Here is a 20,319-nt window from a genome sequence, read left to right on the forward strand (position 1 = left end):
GAGAATAGTGTTAATGTACAATGGTGCCATTGATGGTTGTATTGCCTCTGATACTCCACGGCCTAGTGGCATGCAGCCTCCTTGGACGTTCATGTATTGTTAAATGTTGTCTGTTTTCATGAGTGTATGTCGATTAGGCCAAATAATCAAATAGAGAAGAACTGAAGCGCAAAAAACAACAAAGAGAAGGAGGAGGAATAGAGAAAGACTGGACTCTTGAAGCTCTGTTGTGAGGCGAGTATGGCTCATGGCTGCGTCATGCTATCACACACACACACACACACACACACACACACACACACACACACACACACACACACACACACACACGTGCACACGCCACCACACTATATTGGCTCGATTTGGGGAGGCCTGCTTCTTCAAAGACCACCAGATGAGCAGAGGATTATGGGAGGTCTTACCCCGCAATCCCGTTCCTCTTGTTTGCTAAAGAGAGCCACGGGGCTCCCGGGAGACGGGTTTACCAACACACGGGCACGCGCATGGACAATCAAACATCCACGCAAGCAGCCGGATGCCGTGGTGGACCTCTGTAAATACCTGGCTGAAGTTGAATATAGACTACAACATGGAACAATATGCAGCAATAGGCTAAACCGCAGTAGTCTATACTGTAGCGACGAAATGAAAATAAATATAAATGTATATAATAACAAATATATACATATTAAAATACGTATAAAGTCTACATCTGAATGGTTCTAAATTGTACTTTATTCCGAGGGAGTCACTATGCATAGTACAGAGCAGAGAAATCGTGCACGAGGGCGTTGTTCTCGAGAAAGGTTGGATGGACACACGGAAGGAAAGAAAGCAGAGAAGGTGAGAGGTTGTGGCGCGGCTCGTGATGCTGTATCGCGCATAAGCTACATCCTCTTTCCTCGTCGAGAGAGTGAGAGAGAGAGAGAGAGAGAGAGAGAGAGAGAGAGAGAGAGAGAGAGAGAGAGAGAGAGAGAGAGAGAGAGAGAGAGAGAGAGAGAGAGAGAGAGAGAGAGAGAAAACAAGGAGTGGTTGTGATGTAGTCACAAGCAAGAGAAGCGCGCAAAGGGAGAATGAAACAGGGGGCGTTTCCCGCCACACCGTCTCTCTATCCCATTCTGGCTCTAAGCATGGATACGATGTGGCGCGAGGACCCGCTCATTCAACACCTTTAGGCTTAAAGAGGAAAGTGTGCAAAAGGGGTGAGTTTCACAAATTTCGCTGGCATTTAGCTGTAGGCCGACCATGGGAACAACAACATGTGGATAGTTTGCGGTGTAACGTTGTTCGGACACGTCACCCCTCATCCTTACGCGTCTTACCCGTATTCTCTGTGTAATAAGGAGGTTTCATCCTAATATTTAAAGTCGTTAAAAATAGAGATGATAGTCGACTTAAAGGTTGAATGGTGTGCCTGGTCAATGTTGAAGCGATGGGTTATTGCTTTGCCTTATGGTTTGATATTGGTCCAATGAGCATCACTCTCCGGTGTCTGTCGAATTACAAGATTTACAACGGCTGCAATATTTTAGGGGGTTGAAATCGTTGATTCGCGTCTACACCCGTCTATATTCTTCTCATGTAGCCTACTATTAAAAGGATAAATCGGATTGTTTTGACTTTACAGAGTTTGCTATTCAATCCAGCCTCCGAAGTGGATTGTGGATTCTGCTGGTGGGTGAAGCCGGATGTATTTACAAACAAAGAAAGCCAATATCTAATCCTGTCACGTAGGAATCAGGTCCATCTGCACGTGTCCGGTGGTGGGCTATGTTAACCGGGCTGGCCAGCTGCAGTCACGTAGGCATGGATGCAAGTCCTGTTCAATTTGGGAAGAAGACAAAAACGAAACAATGTGTCATATAAGTTTGTGTTCCTACGAAAAGTTTTGCCAAAAGGTAGAGTGTGTTTTGTACATCTGCACTCCCAACCGCCTTGGTCAAGCTATTCACGATGTCATGTCAATGAGACTACAAAATCTCCTCGGCGAACATCTTTATTTATTTGTTTATTTTCGAAATCCAGGCAAACCCCAGGCCTTTCGGGCTTAATGGCCTTAATCAAGACATGTATAATGCCTGGTTATTGAGTATAGAGCAGGCCGACCGTTGGAGAGATATGCTATCGCAGCCATAAGCATGAACGTCTTCCAGCTGCGTGCTTTTAGTTCTAAGCAGTTAATCGGTAATGCAGGAAGCCTGGAGTCTGCTCTCCATCTCCTGCATGGCGTTCTGTCGTTCTTTGCTACACACAGGCTTTGGATGTTGTTTCAGTTTCCTGTTTCAGATTTTTTTAATAAACGGATTGAAAATTCAGTTGTCTGTAACCAAAATAGGAAACAGAGTATTTGCCTCTCACCAAGCCCTGAGGGCTACAAACAAGGCCCGGGTCAGTTCACTTTCAATTCAATCATTGCCATAGAAATGTCATTATCTTGACTATATAAAGAACTGATGGCGAATAGAGGCCCTATTGCTGGCCAGAAGATTGCCTTTTTAAATTTACCATTTAAAATTGAGTGAAGGGAAATTGAATTGGCCACCAGCACGCTGGTACATTACATCTAAGACACACCCAGTATAACTGTGTGTGTGTGTGTGTGTGTGTGTGTGTGTATGTGTGTGTGTGTGTGTGTGTGTGTGTGTGTGTGTGTGTGTGTGCGTGCGTGCGTGCGTGTGTGTGTGTGTACATGCGTGTGTGCACATGTGTGTGTGAGTGTTTCTGCATATTTACCTGGGTGTGTTTAAGTTTAAACATGCGTGCCTCGCCTCAATGAGTGGTTCTAAGGTGAGGTTTAATACCAAAGAGACACGTCCATTTCTGCTGGAGCAGCCACCATCCACTGACCAATGAGGAGTGAAGGGGAGGGGAGGGCACACTGGATGGGAGGAAAAGGAGCATAGGGAAGAGGAGGGAGGAGAGATGGGAGGGGAATGGAAGGGAAAGGGAAAGCAAGGGAGTTGATGGAATGTGGTCAGAATAGAGGTAAACAGATGGGGGGTGGGGAGAGAATAGGTATGACAAGCAGAAGAGAGATGACTGGAGAGGACCAGACCAGTGCCGGAAAATGGTTGCTTGCAGATCCCTAAAAGGTCTTGCTGTGGTGGAAATGTAGGTCTTCTACTACACACTTTAGAAGCTCCTATTTTGCAGAGCAGAGACGCTCACAAGTGTGCATGGTGCACTGCCACCAGAACGACACACAGCCCTAACCATAGTTTGGTCCCCTTCCTGTGAATGGTCATCGACCGAGGGAAGGCACTTCCTGTGATGTCGACTATAGGAGGGGATGTGGTGGGAGTGGGGGGGCTTGGCTGAGCAGGCCCGTGTAACGCCACATGGTTGTTAAGTAGGCGTTAAAGAGAGCGAGAGAGAGAAAGCGACTGAGAGAGAGGTGTGATTTAATGTGAGCATCCCCCCGTACGGGGAGGAAGTACGGGAGAACAGGTTCACTCACAGGAAAGGTAGAGTGGGGTTAATGTAAGGAAGAGAGAGAGAGAGAGAGGGAGAGAGAGAGAGAGAGAGACACACACACACAGAGAGAGAAGCCACAGTGAGTGCATGTTAGTAAACTGGTCTAAGTGTTCCATAGGGAACTGTCTGTGGTGCTGAGCCATTTCCTCCTCTTGCTCTGGCTCTCTCCCTGTCTCTCTATGGCTTTCTCGCTCTCTATGTCCCTCTGGCTCTATCTTTCTCTGCCTCCACTCCCTTCTCTCTCACTCTGTTTCTCTCTCTCTATCTCTATCTCTCTCTGGCTTTCTTCAGCCCAACACCACTCTCTCCAAAACCGACCCCACCCTGGCCCATGCCCAAACCACTCTCTTTCCCCTCTCTCCCACTCTCCCTTTCCGCTCCTCGGATGATGACTGACGTCCACTGTGCCCCCTAATTGGCTGGTGTGGATGAGGGGGGTCAAGCTGTATCCTCCATGGGACAGTCAAGAGAGAGAGAGGGAGAGGGAGTGTGGAATGGAGAGAGAGAGAGAGAGAGAGAGAGAGAGAGAGAGAGAGAGACAGAGAGGGAGAGAGAGGGAGAGGGAGTGTGAGATGGAGAGAGAGAGAGAGAGCGAGAGAAAGAGAGAGAGAGGGAGAGGGAGTGTGAGATGGAGAGAGAGAGAGCGAGAGAGAGAGAGAGGGGGGGGAGGCTTACAAGTATTGGAATGACATGGGTAATATACTTAATAAGGGGAGTCTTGTTAGGGGTAGAAAAAGGGAGCAGATGTAGTGAAGATCAACATGGGAGGGATGCATTCAGAGGAGTGAACGGGGCAGAGGGAGAGGCTGGGGAGCGGAGGTGAGTGCTGAACGCGGCGGTGCTAATCAGTCCCTCCCGTCGGCGCGCTGTAATGCACAGTGACATCTATTTGATAATTGGCGCGGCGGCCTGCCCTTTCCCTCTGAGCCTGACAAAATGCTTCTTTGATACGAGCGACAGTGCAGGGAGGAGCTGCTCCCAGGCAAACCCGTTTACTTGGAGCATCCCAGGTGAAAACGATGTGTGTGTCCATGTGTGTGTGTCTTAGTGTGTGTGTGTGTGTGTGTGTGTTTATGTGCGTGTGTGTGTGTACATAAATCTTCCAAACAGACCAAGAAGAATGAATCAAAATCTTGACAGGAAGTTGGCAATAAAAAACATAGAAACCCAATTCAGCATTTATTTTCTTTTTTTACAGCATGGCTGAAAAGTCACAGGTTGAACTACAAGCCAACACTAAACCGTCTGTGTCCCTCTGGTTCTGTTTTTCTACACCAGGTGCCCTCCTCAGCCTCCTCCTCCCAGCTCCTCCTTGTGGGGGAGACGAAGGCAGACACGGCATGAACAACAAGAAGAAGAGCGGTGCGGTCGACACGAGAGAGAGAGACAGAGTGCCTGTGAGAGAGAGAGAGAGAGAGAGAGAGAGAGAGAGAGAGAGAGAGAGATTGGAGGGGATGATGGGAGAAGGCGTGCCGCTGTATGCTCTGCTCTCGACTACGGGTATTCTTGGGTTGATAATACAGATGTGGATGTTATTGCTTGAGAATACGCGTAGTCGAGCGGAAGCCTCATCATCTATGCCGGTCGCAGAACTCTGTGACACCCATTGACTGCAAGTGACAGGAAATCATATCGGTGCCGTCAAGCAAATAAGAGGGAGGGATGGAGGGAGGGAGAGGCGGCAGGAGGGAGGGAGCTTGGGTTGTTCTGTCAAGCCTTCAAAGCCAACTATTTTAATGTTTAAGAAAATAGTATTCTCAGGATGGTAAGAGATTAATTAGGTTGGACTTTTCGGGTGCCTTTCCAGAAACCAACCAAGAGCGCTTTAAGAAGTAGATAGAGAGAGAGAAACGGTGTGGGGGGGGGGGGGCGGGGAGTAATAAGTGTGAATCCGATGTCCAAATTGGATCCAGCTGCTTAAAGAAAGGTGTTCACTTGCGGGCTAATTAAGTGTGTCTCTATCTTTCTCATACACGTGTGGGGAGATATAATAAGTGTGAGTTGGCTAATACGTTCACTTTCCCTTGCATCTTGGAGGAAGACTCGTAATGAGACACTTCTTTACCAGGTTCAGAAAGTAAAAAATCCTGCCGAGGCACTGCGGTTTCAACGGTGAAGCAGTATGCTCATTATGTTGTGCAGTCCATGGTTGACTCCAAATTCAACCCCGGATGACTTTTACTTTCTTAATCTTGGGTTTTTGTTTATGGTGAAACTTGAGTTTACGCTTCACTGTTAACATGTGTAGTGCATCATCATCATCATCATCATCATCATCATCATCATCATCATCATCATCATCATCAATTCACATGCTATATGAACCATATACCATATGCAGAATGTAATCCTATCTTATCGTATACACAGCATGCAAATGTTCCCAAATGGCGCCTCTGGGACGCTGCTCTGTGGCACCTGACGTGCCTTGCAGTGATAGCGATATTGTATCCTTTATTTCCGCCACGGACAACCACCGGGCAACCAATCACTGCTCTGCGTCTCTCAGCCTTCTGACCTGCAGTGTGGAGATGTGTGCGGGTTTGACGCCTGTAGCTGGGGCGCAGGAGACGGTAACACAGGGGGACATGTCATGGCTTGTACCCCTCGCTGACATTTCAGCACTCTCTCCTTAGCTGATTGGCTTATGCTGCTGAGACACGCAGGACCGCACGCACGCACGCACACTGATGGACCCAAACTCACATACTGTATGGACACACAGATGATAACACAGACACACATAGGCTTACACACATACACATATTTAAACATATATACAAGCACACACGCATCCAAACACAGCCAGATATACACTCGTGAACACGGATGCAAACACAGGCATTAATATGGATACACAGAATCACACACAAAAACACACACAGGATTTAGAAATACACACAAAACACACCCACACACACAATTCATAAATTCACACAGGCACACAGAGCTGGCTCACAAGCCAATAGGGAAATAAAGTAGTGATTAATGTTATTAGAAAAACAAACGGCTCCACAGACATCGCCTTCTGGTTCAGCGGGTGCACACGTCAGAGGGGTAATAAGGAATGGATTGATTTTATGGGAGACTATTTTTAGTTAGAATGATGGATGTGTACCTCTTCGATTGATCAAGTTGAGTTGTGGGTCTGGGGAGCGCTCGCACGTCAGGTTTGCTGATTAATCAGGCAGAAAAGGTGTGGGAATTAAACGTCTGGAATTACAATTTTTGTGCATTTGCATTATGGCCACAAGTGATATAAATCAACAATCCCCTTTCTGTTGCACACTCAGCCATTTTCCTTGCTGTTGTTTGCAAATGTAAGCGAGATAAATGACTCTTGGTCATTTACTATTCCACAGGATCCTAATATGGTGCTGTAAAGTCTCGTATTCATCAGTGCGGTACTTGATTGGTGGATGTCTAGGGAACTTGTTGATCAAGCGATGCAGTTTTCTGCGGTTTGGTGTGTACCCGCGTATGTGTGTCTCTTTGTGCTTCTAAGCAACAAAATGACTATTGTGAGCGCAGCTCCAGGTGCCTAGCAACCGAATCTCTCTTGTTTCCCTGGCAACGGTTGCCGCGCACTCACTGTGTGGGTGATTGGCAGCCTTGACAACGGAGACAGAGTGACACTTGACCTCGCGTGCTGAATAGAAAAGCAGAGAGAAAGAAAGCAATGTACTTTGAGTTTGTGTGTGTGTGTGTGTGTGTGTGTGTGGGTGTGTGTGTGTGCAGATGGAAGGAGGGAGGGGGGCATGCGGTAGAATGACAGAGGATGTGAAGGGGTGTGTGGAGGGAGGTGAGTGGGTGGTTCGGGGGGGGAGTCTAAGTGATAATCATTCCCCATTGTAATCATCCACCCAGTATGCATCATAAGGCGTCGTCAATACCACTCCACAGCTGGGTCCCCGGTCCAACACAATACAGGGTGGAACACATGCATGGACACACGCTCCCTGAGCCTAGGCAGTCAGCGCACATCTCATCTATTAGCTGCTCTGCGCCGTCTCTCTCTCTCTCTACAGTGTCTTCTTTTATTAGTGATCTGCAGAATCCTGCGCTCGGGACAGATAAATGGACTCCTGGAAATATGTGACAGTGGCAGATGCCACAAGAGTCCATATCTGAAGACATGCAGTTCGGCAAACCTGTCTGACGTTTTGTGTATTCTTTTTTTCTTCTGTTCATTCTCTTATGTTTTTGCAGACTTGACTCTTTCTTATTACTTAGGGAAGTATGTATATGAAGTTGCACTTTGGATTTGTGTGTGATATAAAGAGATAAAGGTTGATATACATTTGATTACCAGTGTAATATTTGAACAGCTCTCCCGAGGACGACCACCTTAAATTAGCTTTATTTAACGAGATATATACATTTATTAAATTTTCATAGAATGTTCTGGGCTTATATTTTCATAGCAATTTACCACATGGTTTAATGGCTGTTATATAACAAACAAGCTCAAAAGATGGCTGAGACAGGAAAGGAAAGAGTCTATAATAGAAGGACAAGTGGAAGAGACTAATAAGAGGCATTTCATTTCAAGAGTACAGACAAGACATATGACTGCTTAACAGTGGTTCACCATAAAAAAAAGTTGAAACCCACCACTGGTTTGCTTTATGCTTCCAATTGTGTGATCAATAATGACAGTAAAAAGCAAACTAAGTCAAGCAAATACAACATACAGAAAATAGCGTGTTTCACTATAAGCCTTACTGTAAAACCCAGGCACACCTCAATCAGTGATCTGTGCTTGTCTTTCAACATAGCCTGAACCACATCTGTAATTATTAATTCTATTAATATAAAGGACAAAGGTCCATCTGAGTATGTCATATCAATATGTATGATTCTCCAACTTGGTGCTGCTGCATTGCTTTCCCTCTCTCCATCTCCATGTTGTGACTTCCTGTGCTTCCACCTGGTGGTAGAGACCATGCTAGACAGTGATTTCACTGTTTCAGCTTTGATAACAGAAACATATTGCTCAAACGAAAAGATTATCTTTCACACTCACCATCTAAAATGAAACCTATGAAAGCTGCAATTTAAGCCAAGCTAAGCCAATGAACTAAATCGGTTGAACATTGTTAAAGTTCAGTATAGTTAATACTCTCATACATTATAAATAACAATGACAGAATATTAATACTAATTATTCATTGTATATACAGTCAAGACTTATTAATGTAGCATATAATAAAACAAGCACAAACCCCCAGTAGTTCATGACATTTATTTTCATTGCTTAAAGAAAATGTATTAAATGGGGCCACAGTGTAATTGATACAAGCATATCTGGACTATTCCACCAACCAAGAGATTGTACAAATAACCATGAGTTTTGCCACCATCTGCAAAGAATTTGATATTGTTTCCAAAAATCAAATCTTGCTAAAATAGTTTCTTCCTGTGATTGTTATGGAAAATCCAATCTCTAACAACCATGCTATTATCTATTGTCACAGAAAAACAAACAACTTTAAGTCTTCTTTGGAATTGCTTTAAAAAAGGTTGAGGTTGGACATAACCATGAGCTGAGCAATGGGTAAATTATTATGTACTGCACCTTTCTTCAAAATAATTATCACCAATCTATTTAAAAGCAAATTGATGCTAGATGTATTGTCATTGATTATTATTCACTGATTTAAAAACACACAAAGAGAAAATTGGAAGGGAAGATAAGGATGACGATTCAGAAGAATCTAAAAGCATAACTAAAGTAAAATGTCTCTCAAAATGAGGGTGATCATTGTACACAACCTGTTTTTACCTTACTCACTCAGAGGTGGACCCAAAATGTGTTCACAAACTGCAGTCAACATTAAACCTAACCCTGGAGCCGGCTGGTATGCCATGTAACAGCTGGTGCCACACTCCATGGAGCTGGGAGGTTAAAGCGAGTGTTCCCTAAACCAAAAACACAGGTCTGATGTATTGTGTTGCAATACTACCTCACTAAAATACCAACATTAGGGGACAAATAATTTTTGGTTTGGTTTCAGTAGTGTCCCTCAAACAAGAATAGTAATAATTCGGAAGCTTATAAAAGTGTACAAATTACACCAATTATATAACTAACCCACCAACTACAACCTTCTTGTAAGTTATTCAATAAAATAATGTAAGAGTCAAACACAGCTAAAGGGTCAGGGGTGTATGGGGCAGAGAGGTAGTGGATGACGGGCCCAGATGATTGCATTGAGCTGGGCGCACGTCAGGTAACCTAGTCCAGCTGTTCCACAGCAATCCATGGACCTCCAGGCCCACTACTCAAAAGGGGGGAGGGGGAGAAAATGCTACCTTTGTCTTCAACTATCACTTAACTTCAAGGGGACCACTACTAGTAAACCTGTAAGTACCAGGGAACCACAAGGGAGACTTGACTATCTGCCTGGGAATCAGCACTCGGCTTGCTTTGACGATCCCAGGCCCGCGATCTGTCTCCTCCTCCTCCCCCATCACCAAGAGGTCCACAGCCCTGCTAGGACTACTGATTGGCTGATTCACAGGCATCGATCCAATCACTGTACACGTCCACGGCCTCTGACAGATCTTAGGGGTAGCTGATTAAGGATAAAATGGTTTTATTGATCTGCAGTATATTCATTGTCATGAAACAATGAATATAAATATGAAAAGGAGAATGAAAACAGATGGGCAGTATGGGCAGCGCAGCATCATCGTCTTAATAGGCTTATAGTTTAATGAAAGTTATGGTCCATCTATCACGTGAATAGTATTTTTTTGGCAGTTTTGATTATTGAAAGTACCATGGTTTAAACCGGGGTCATTAATCTCCTAGTTTTTAGGCTTCCACATAAAAAAAGTGTTATTTCATAGGATAATATATATTACATATAGGCTAAACATGATGTTTTGACCTATTGGTGTGCAGTTTGCAGCGTTTTTTTACCTAAATAAGTCCGATACAAATCTGTGGTTATGACTTCATCACAAACACTGTTATAGTCAGGAATAATTGTTCACATTTTAAACCAAGGATACATGTGATAGGTGTCTGGAACTCCTCCAGGCAGACGGTGCAGGATATTATTCCGGTATTTCTGGTTCTTTCCCTGTGGGTGAAAGTCAGCACACGTATGTCAACAACCGCACTCAAACGCCGCCATGACATGGACCGTTCCGTTTCAAGGCTTGCTTAACGCTTCCATACATTTTAACATCGCAGGACTTCTCGTGGTTACAGAAGGGACAGGTGAACTGCGTGTCCAGGTCCCCCGTCAGCTTCTTCTTAGGAGGGGGCTTCCTTTTTGACTTGCGACGACCCATTCTACACTTCGTTTAACGCAACGATAAGCCTGTTCAGAAAGAGACACAAAATCAATAAAGTACTATGAACAAAAAACGACATTCAACTCACAATATCAGTAACACGTTAGTGATTTGATTAAAAGGAATCTATCATCGGACCGTGATCGAGCAGGTTTGGCAGCTGGTTGCTCTGAATGTCACGGAGTTAACTCAACATAAGATATCCTGATAACGTGGAGCACTTCGGCTCCCAAGCAGCCTCACATTTCCTTTTAAACATGTGTTGGAGTTGTGTGAATGTTAGTGGCTGGAAACGTGTTTAAGCGACCGTACGCTTGTTACATTATGACGATAAGTGTTTATATGGAAAGTTAACGAACCTCTTTTACCTCTACCAAAAAGCGTAAACACACGTTGCGACCAGGAGGAAGTCTCCCTCTAGATCCGGTAGGTCTCACAGGCTTCGTGATTGGTTGAAAGCATAGCAATATATATATACTAGAGACGCTGCACTAGTCTTTAGATCGTACGTCAACGTCGCCGCCATACTGGAGAGGGCACGACTGGCCTTTTAAAGGAATTGAAGTTATCAGGGGAGCTGCGGATTTTCTTGATAAAAAGCACTATTACGTCTACATTTCTCGGCCGATTTCCATTAATCGGTTTTATTCCAGGGTTTATGATCTGTATGTGGTCAAAATAAATAAATAAGTAAGGATAATCATAACGATGTATATACAATATATATATCATATTAATTAATATGAATATAAAAATCGACTCATTGAAGAGAAATGTAAATGTTTTAGAGTTATATTTATCCAGATAAAGGGCAGTTCTGCCGCTTACTTGTTTTTGTTTAGAGGCCTCCCCAATATGGCGTCGACGTTGCAGTATCGCAGCAAGGGGCGGAAGCGGGTTGAAAGCATACACGTGAGGTGGGTTGTTTCCACATGGGGGCGACATCAGCTCATCTATGATGAACTACATTGTCTTACGTAGTTGAATATTGCATTCAAATTGCGTTACATTTCGTTATATGGTACGTCGTTCAGGTAAAGTATTAAATGCATGCTTGTTTTGATTGTTGCATATAATTTAATCAGATTCGTCCGAGATATATTTGCCTACTAGCAGCATGGAGCTGTCTTATGGGAATTGTTTTGGTTCTCCCCTCAATCTTCGGTAGCTGCCATTAACTAATTGCTTTTAAAGTAAGTCATTTAGCGAACAATTGAATTTAAGAGAGTGCCAAACGTTTGGCAATGAATCCAAAATGAAGTTGGAAAACACTTGTATGCAGCTTACATAATTTTGTTTTAAAATGCTTCTTTGCCAGATTCGACAGTAACAAGAGCCCGGGCCAGCTTTAAAAGTGAGTATCATGCCTTAAACAGCAACCATTTTGATGAATGCGACTTTTAACGGTAGCTTTGCGGCCCTGTCTCGTCAGATGTCCGCGGTGTGGACCTTGAAGGCCCTGGGTCTCGGGGCCTTGGCCCTGACTCTGAGTGTGGAGGTGTGGGCCTGGTTCTTCAGGAGATTCGGGTCTAAAGGATTCCTGAAAGAAGTCATATTCTTCCCCACCGAACTCGCATGTGTTGAGCATGTGTTCGAACCAACTTTGTAAGTATTCGCATTTCGAGATCCTTGACATTGATCAACGCAATAATTGTCCACGTCCTTGGCGCGGCAACATATTTGAACCGGAAACAAGTGACACCTTCACAAGTCGGCATGGACAATCATTCAGTCTTGCTCATTTCACACTTCTAACATTCGCCCACTCATACACACATTCACACAACGTCAGCGGGGTCAACCAAGGTTGGTTTCCTTGCTCAGGGACACCTTGACACTCAGATACGGGGGAGCTGAGGATCGACCTACAACCTTCCGGTTGCCAGTCAACCCTGCTCTCCCGCATGAGCAGCTGCCCCGAAGATGGCTATTTATTTCATAGACTACATTTATTATTTTCATAGGCTTAATAGGAAATCCGTAGGAGCCGTATTGTGTTCGTTATTATTTGAGGACCCAGTACTAAGGGCGAGCCAACCTGTTGTTATTGTTCGTTTTATTATTCTGCCCAAAACACCTACACATTCAAAATCACTGTCGTTTTAGAGTGGCGAAGTCACGCCCCTTCCGGTAGAGCCCATGGGACCTATGAGATCGAAAAATATGAATGGGTTTCAATGGAGAGATAGTAATTATTTTCTGGTCCTAGTCTTTATATGCCCTGGATTACACATATGTTGTTTGTGGATTTAAATGATAATTTTTAATGTCAAGAGACCGTTTATTGTGCAATTGTTCAGTTAAAGGCTGTAGAGAAAACACAATGAGAAAGACTATGTCTCGTATGTGCCGTCACGCTCCCTGCGACTGGCGTGGACAAGACCGACAATCTCCCCATAGGCATAACTGAAGCTCTCCACATACCCTGACTTATAATGGTTTTCACCTCTTTCGATGCTTTTATCCAACCGCTGAAAAAAGCTAACATTATCAAACTTCTTCACGAAAATGTTTAGTTTTCTTTGCATGAAAAATTATCATTTAAATCCACAAACAACATATGTGTAATCCGGGGCATATAAAGACCAGAAAATAATTACTTTCTCTCCATTGAAACCCATTCATATTTTTCGACCTCATAGGTCCCATGGGCTCTACCGGAAGGGGCATGACTTTGCCACTCTTTTATGAAGCTTCCACAGTTGTAGAGGGTAACTAAAGATGGCTACAGAAAAAAAATGTACACTCATTGGGCTAATGGTTGCAATATAGCAAACTTTGAACAAGCATATTTCCTGATAGCGTCAGGAAACATTGCCCATTTATTTGTCTCCTTTTAGTGAAGAACTTTGCCTTCACGATCTAACTTCCATCCAGATAGATTTTCCGCCATTTTATACTTTATCCAAAACACTAAAAACCATGAGTATCCTGGGATCCATGTTTAATTAGATCAAATTCTAATTGCAGATATCGTCTATGGACCAATATCTCCCATCTAACAAGAAGGGACATCTGTGCACAAAAATGAAAGCCCCAAGGTGCCAACAACTACGAAAAAGTGTTTAAATAGTACGTGGACTTAAATGCTGATATTGACATCAAGGTGGACTTTAATGATCCAATACCAGTCAAAAACTCAAGTTCTGAACAAGTAAACGTCCACAAATTTTCAATCTGGGCATGGCATTGAAATGGGTGTGGCATGAGACCAAATTGACCTGAGTCCCTAGAGGGTATGTGGTATAGAAACGGGATTAGCAGTGGTTTGCAGGACCAACTACAGGACTTTTGCGGTTGAAGGTTGTAACTGGTCAAGTAAGAAGTCTTCTGTCAAAATAGCATGGTCGCCAGAGGCCCAAAGTGGTCTGATCAAATTGAAGGCGCCAAAAAGTGGTGTTATGGCAGGGGGGGCGCTATTGCAGTCGACTGAAAATGCAAACCTATTTCCAGACCCCTTTACCCTATGGTCATGAAACTTTGTCAACATTTCTCTCTCCTCCCAATGACCAAATGTTTCTAAGCAACCTTTCACCTGCAACAACAGGGCAGCCGGAAGGCCAAACTAGCCCACTCACCTTTTGGTGCCTAGACGCGGGGTTACCTTAGGGCAATCAACACCAAAGTTGGTGTACTTAAAGAAACATCAAGATTAACCAGGCTCAAGTTCATCCAAACAGGAACATAGGGGGGAGCTACAGCAATCGATTTTAAATTTTTGAAAAAGCATAACTCCTCACCAGTTTGACACATGACCATGACAGTTTGTATGTGCATCAAAAGACGCAAGCAGAGCCTATGCCAACGTTACCAACCATATAAAAATCTAAAAGGTTGTACTGTGTTGGGCTTGGTCCAAATAAATGCTGCTTTCAGCTTAAATTCTATTTATTATTTTTTCATTTACTACTATTACATTGACAGTTGTATAAATTGGCAGGCTTGTAGAAATTGTAAAATAAGTAAGGAATGCAAAAGATGAGCCAGATTCGGCCATAGGTGGCACTAGTATAATAAGCATTTGAATTTCAAAACTTCAACAGGCTGCCATTTCCAATAGGAAAGTTCAATCTGCAGGTCAAAACGACATAGGCTTGGATGTCTAACTGTACGTTCACATCAAAAGCTAAGATGCAAAATCGCCAAATAGCTCAAAACGCATCGCTGTCAAAAATATTAACAGCTCATATCGTTCTTGCGCGTATCGTATGTTTACTGGGACCCACGCCGGTGAGAGTTATCTACATTCCGATTGGCTGGCGCTCATTTACAGCCGAAACGCTACTAGCTCATTTGCATAAAGTTGAGCTGTTTTCAACTCTCAATTACAGCTTTACAGCTTTAAAGCTGTCGCTTAAGCGTTTTATCGCTCAAAACGCTTTATAGCTTTTGGTCTGAACGTACAGTAAGATGGCCAAAAGAGGAGGAAGAAGAGGTTTACGCAACCAATTTCAACGGTGGATGCATTCGTTTGAAGTTCGGCTATCTAAACCGCGGCCTCGCTCCATTATTGGCAGTCCTGGCTGGGCCATAAGGGGTACCTACATAACTACATCTAAAGTCTGTTTTGTCGCTGGATTTTGCCACTGTTCATTTAGAAACATGGTTGGTGAAGATTTTAAGATATTTACTTCCAGTAAACCTGTTTATGAGGCATACAAATGACATTTTACAAAAAAACCTACCAAGCTCACCTTTTCCTCCATGTATGGAAGACTGAGGCTTCTCCAAATATAGACCCATCTGCCCGTGGAGATTTACATGGTGCAGTGGTAGAGCCAGCATAGGGAACTTGATCCTTGGTTTGCCGTTTCGAGTCTGACCTAAACCAAACATATTGTGACTCATTGCAACTTATCAAAGCTTATCTAATTTGAACTATGGATAAGGCCATGCTCATTATATGTAGGACCCCGTTATCTTTGCTTGCAACTACATTTTATTTTGTATTTATTGATTTAATACTGACTTGAATGGCATTCCCTAGTTTTTTTCTAAGTAAAGGGTGTACACAGGGTTTATTAAGCCTGACGGGGTATAGAAACGGGATTAGCAGTGGTTTGTTTTTCAATTGATTAGTAATTATGGAATCAAGAAGGCGTATAATATAATAAGGCAACTTATTGTAAAAACCTTCTCTTTCCTGCTCCTCTCAAGCCAGTGTCTCTGTCCGTTACCACATGGCTTAGAGACGTCTTTGGCCCGCCTTCTCCACCACGTCCTCTCGGCCAAATCCACCCTGGACATCTGTGTGTTTGCCTTCTCCAACATGGACCTCAGCAGAGCGGTCCTGGCCCTCCACTCCAGGGGCCTGGTCATCCGGATCCTCACAGACAAGGACTACAGCGGCATCAGAGGCTCCCAGATCGGGCCCCTGCGCAGAGCAGGTACGGGTCGCCAACATCCCGATAAACGCTAGCCAAACTGAAAGGGACAGCAGCACCAACAATTGTATCACTAATCAGGCTGGGGAGGTTGCTGTTTCAGATGGGCTTGAATACAATTTAAGTCAAATTTCGAATAGTCAATCTGTCACTAAGTGACCTCAGCCAGCCTGGCTTCAGATGGCCACGATGGTGGTCTAGACACCGGGACATTCAAGTGGCAGGGACAGTCAAACAACAATGTTCCGTTGTGAAACTTGCGCGTGAATGAATCAAGAAATGGCCTTTGCTGTAGAATTATAAAGAGCGTCACAACCAGGATGATGACTCAGGCCGCACTGATTTAATTACCGCAGGCTTGAAGCATCTTGATCGGTTTCAATGTCTTTGTCTGATGTGCCACTATTCTCTCTTTTTGTGAATGTCCACACACACACACACACGCACGCACGCACGCACGCACACACACACACACACACACACACACCTATTTCTTGCCTTCCTTCCTTGTTCCTTCCATCCTTCCTTCCTCCTGCTTCACTGCGTTTAAGTTAATTACAGCTCAATAGTGCTTCTTATAATCTGGCATCAAGAAAGCCAATTACATTAAGTGAAGTAGGCAAGGACCGATTCCAGTTTTTGGAACTGACTGGATACCATACTCATACAAAATCAACTGTATACAGTATGAACCCAGTGACCACTTTATATGCTTCATGCTTGAGCTGCTATTTTTTTAATAAATAATAGCAAATGCCACCACAAGTTATCACAGTCCAAGATGTTAAATGCTTTACCTGACAAGCAGCCAAAAAACAGAAACTATTCCTTTAATATCCATGAAGTTTAATTGAAATGCAACATTTAGCGGTAAACTCTTGCTTGTTTATACTTGATAAATTACCTAAATAATTAATCGATTTTCTAAATTAGATTGTATCCATCTTCTGTTGATTGACTCATCGTTGTAGCTCTACTCTACAGATAAATGCTTAATAAGTCTTTTGTAGGGGCTTATTTGGTCAAGAAAGTAACTGAAACCGCCTCCAGTCAGACTGAGAGACTGGATGGCAGGTCCATTGAATGTAAAGGTGGAATGGGATGTCCCACCAGGGCTCCTCTGAAAATGCTGCGTTGCATCACCATATGACCGCTCACCGTTAAGTTTTCCACAAGGAGTGTCAGAAAACACTTCTTTGTACATTGAAAACAATCAATGTATAAAGAATGATGTCATTCATGAGCATTCGCCATCGAGGATTGAAGTCTGAAATTATTATTTCAGTTTGGACGGAGCCGGCAGACGGACCTTCCATTGATTTATTATGGCAGCGTTTCCCCGCTGAATGAGAAAGTTGATGAAACTCTCATTAGACTTAGCGCTGAAGGCCCCCACAGAGCAGCAGGGGGATTGTTGTTATGGCCATGGCGTGTTCATTTTGCTAATCAAAAGACGCCAGAGACTTGCATCCCATGCCTTTGATCCAGATGATTCCCTAAATTACTGATGACTGGGGAGTGGCTCTGCATGCAAACTCTCCCTATTTGCTTTTGTCTCTTCCTCCCACTGGCTGGACTTCAAGTGAATATTCCGAACATGAAATTTGAGTTGACAAGATAAACTCGGTTGGTAGAAGTTTGAGGGGTGACATAGTTTACACAACGTAACATCGACAGTACATAACAACTCGTCACAAACTATGAAAGTGAACCACCAGACACTTTGGACCATGAAACGGTTCTACGGTTGACAGCTGTGTGCTCCCCTCCTCGCCCCGCCACCAGGTATCCGCGTGCTCTATGTCTCTGGCACCGTGCACATGCACCACAAGTTTGCGCTGGTGGACGGGCGGCGGCTGGTGACGGGCTCCCTCAACTGGACGCTGCAGGCGGTGCAGCATAACAAGGAGAACGTCATGGTGACGGAGGAGCCCCGCCTAGTCACGCCCTTCGTCCGGGAGTTCCAGGACATGTGGGACGCCAATGACCCGGAGAGCTGCGGCCGAGCCGGCCCCCCGCCGCAGCAAGGCGCCGGGCGGCAAGGCACTTGGCCAAATGGAGGGGTTGCGAGTTAAATTCTCTGCCTGCTCCTCCTACCCCTTGATTCTTGTTTTTTTCTGGTTAGTTGGGTTGAAACAATTATTCATTTGTGTCAAATGAAAGAGTTAGTGGAGCTAAGGAACACGTTGTTGGTTTCGTACAAGTAAGGCTTAGCACATTGGGCAGCGTCTTATTTTATGAGAGGATGCAAACACAAGACCACATCTCTGGCCATTTCAATGGTCTGTTTAATGATGACTGAAGCTGTATACAGAGTGGCATCACCTGAAACTAGTTGGTTTTGTTCATGTCCATTACGTTTGATACAAGATGTGGTTACTAATGTGACTCTATTGTGTGACTACATTTTTTTCAGCTAGTGATTTTGTGTTATTTTTTACTTTATTCTGCTCTGGCCTTATACACTTATAACATGAATCATTCATGACTCATTCATTGTCTGTAACTAACACACACATACACACACGCACGCACACAGTTTTCCGTTCAGATTTAGCATTTGCATATTTTAAATTTGACTTTTACTAATTAATGAGCGGAGTGAGCAGTCGGCAGCTTGTAATATGCTCAGAGTTTAAGTGTATTCCTTTCCTTTCTGCTTTTGAGTTTAATTTGTCAGGATTATTTCCAATCGTTTTACTTTCCAATCTGATGTTCACTGGGTTTCGATTGTCAGTATTGGTAAAGTGTTTTTGTGTGTGAAACCTAGTATCCACGTCTCATCATTATTTCTAAATAACTGAATTCGGAATAGTGTGGCTACTGTAATGAGTAGGCTAATATTTATATATGCTGCACTGTGTATATTCATGAGTAATCCGTCTATGTTACATTGCAAAACAAAACAAGACTGTCGTGCTCTTGTCCGTACTAGCCCGGTGCATGAACGCATTATGCAGGACAGAAGTGGCATATTATATTAACCAATTACGAAATCTCCGAATTTAACAAGTCTAGTCAGGGTTTATCGTTCCACTATGTAGCAACTGAGTGGTGCGTCGCGACTGAAATGCGCACTGGACACGCTGCTGCCTGGCGAAGCCTCGCATCCTTACTGAGGTTCACACGTGGAAAATGACCAAAATGACGCATGCGTTCTCGATAAAGCATCGCATTTGATCTTAAAACAAACGCACCGACTTCATGGTTGTAGGCATTTCTGGAGATCCGGGAATAAGCGCAAGGTAGGAGGAGCAGCAGCAACCCTTGGGCGTCGCGCAAGGCTCAGTGACTGGAGGAGCGCCTCGAGACAGGTACCAACGTGGGAAACACAAAGGGAATTCAAGGTAAAAATGTGCTTTGCCTTCCAACGATGGTTGATGGTGTTCACTTAGCATGCTGTCGTTTTACCGCTTTATGTGTGGGCAAACCCGCCCAGTCTTGGTAGTTTAAAATAGTTCGTGCGAATTTCTAAAACATTTACTTCAAGTCCAGCAGGCTGAATGGTAGTTGATATACTCGAACGTCAAGATGTCAGGCGAAGTGCCGCACACGTTTTGTGTACACATGTTTGGTGTGTATTGCAGTCTTTCTCAACAGCTGTTGGTAAAACGTAATCATTATAACCGAACTGCGGTGTTTACATAGGTTTGTTTGTCATCTGTGGGTGTGTGTTGAGTTTGAGACGAACTCTGGCTGTCTGCGCATATAGGAGTTCTATGGATGCATTTTGCTGAGCGTCCAGCATGCGGGCCAGGATATGTATATGGCTCTGGGAGGTATATTGCTGAGCTTGCCTCAAGGAGCCCTCTCCTCTGCAGGCCCGGCACAAGATGGACTCCGCTCAGCATCTGTGCCTAGAAGTTGAAGAGGAGAGAAAGAGCAGAGGATGAGATGTGTGTGTGTGTGTGTGTGTGTGTGTGTGTGTGTGTGTGTGTGTGTGTGTGTGTGTGTTCTTTATCTAAAATATGAAGATTTTTTTTTCATTTCAATTGGCTTCATTTGTTGTTGTTTTTACATTAAAAGCCAACCTCTAAATTAGGCTCTAAAATGTAAAGGAACCGCTCATTTCCTCCACGGTTTTGGGAGGGCGGAATCCACACTCCAACCACTTGCAAGATTGATTACAACATGGGGGCCCGGGCCAGACTCC

At 44.0% G+C, this 20,319-nt stretch overlaps 3 protein-coding genes across 4 annotated transcripts in view; 2 read left to right on the forward strand and 1 right to left on the reverse strand.

The window, feature by feature from the left end:
* Positions 1-8,710: 8,710 nt before the first annotated feature.
* LOC307070319 (transcription elongation factor 1 homolog) lies at positions 8,711-11,210 on the reverse strand. Of its 2 annotated transcripts, none has more exons than XM_079728754.1 (4): positions 11,151-11,210; positions 10,664-10,808; positions 10,495-10,565; positions 8,711-10,041 (listed from the first exon to the last, which is right to left on the reverse strand). In XM_079728754.1, exons 2-4 carry the CDS (start codon positions 10,777-10,779, stop codon positions 9,977-9,979), a joined length of 252 nt encoding a protein of 83 aa, XP_079584880.1. In that variant the 5' UTR covers positions 10,780-10,808; positions 11,151-11,210; the 3' UTR covers positions 8,711-9,976. The 2 variants fall into 2 exon arrangements, with proteins under 2 accessions (XP_079584880.1, XP_079584879.1); XM_079728753.1 differs by having other exon boundaries at positions 11,142-11,210.
* Positions 11,211-12,102: 892 nt separating this feature from the next.
* pld6 (phospholipase D family, member 6) lies at positions 12,103-18,241 on the forward strand (the record flags this gene model as incomplete). The annotated part of the gene is made up of 4 exons (XM_079730298.1): positions 12,103-12,136; positions 12,215-12,387; positions 15,940-16,169; positions 17,952-18,241. The coding sequence occupies exons 2-4, from the start codon at positions 12,215-12,217 to the stop codon at positions 18,239-18,241; spliced, it is 693 nt and encodes a 230-aa protein (XP_079586424.1). The 5' UTR covers positions 12,103-12,136.
* A 1,144-nt stretch (positions 18,242-19,385) lies between these two features.
* The window catches only part of LOC307070630 (ras-related protein Rab-3D-like), a 6,359-nt gene continuing 5,425 nt past the window's right edge, over positions 19,386-20,319 (forward strand). The window contains exon 1 of the mRNA XM_079729194.1: positions 19,386-19,513. The gene's annotated coding sequence lies outside the window, so the exon portion shown is untranslated. The remainder of the gene's footprint in view (positions 19,514-20,319) is intronic.

Source organism: Pollachius pollachius (assembly GCF_949987615.1).
Source record: "Pollachius pollachius genome assembly, chromosome: 2".
In the NCBI taxonomy this organism is placed as follows: domain Eukaryota; kingdom Metazoa; phylum Chordata; class Actinopteri; order Gadiformes; family Gadidae; genus Pollachius; species Pollachius pollachius.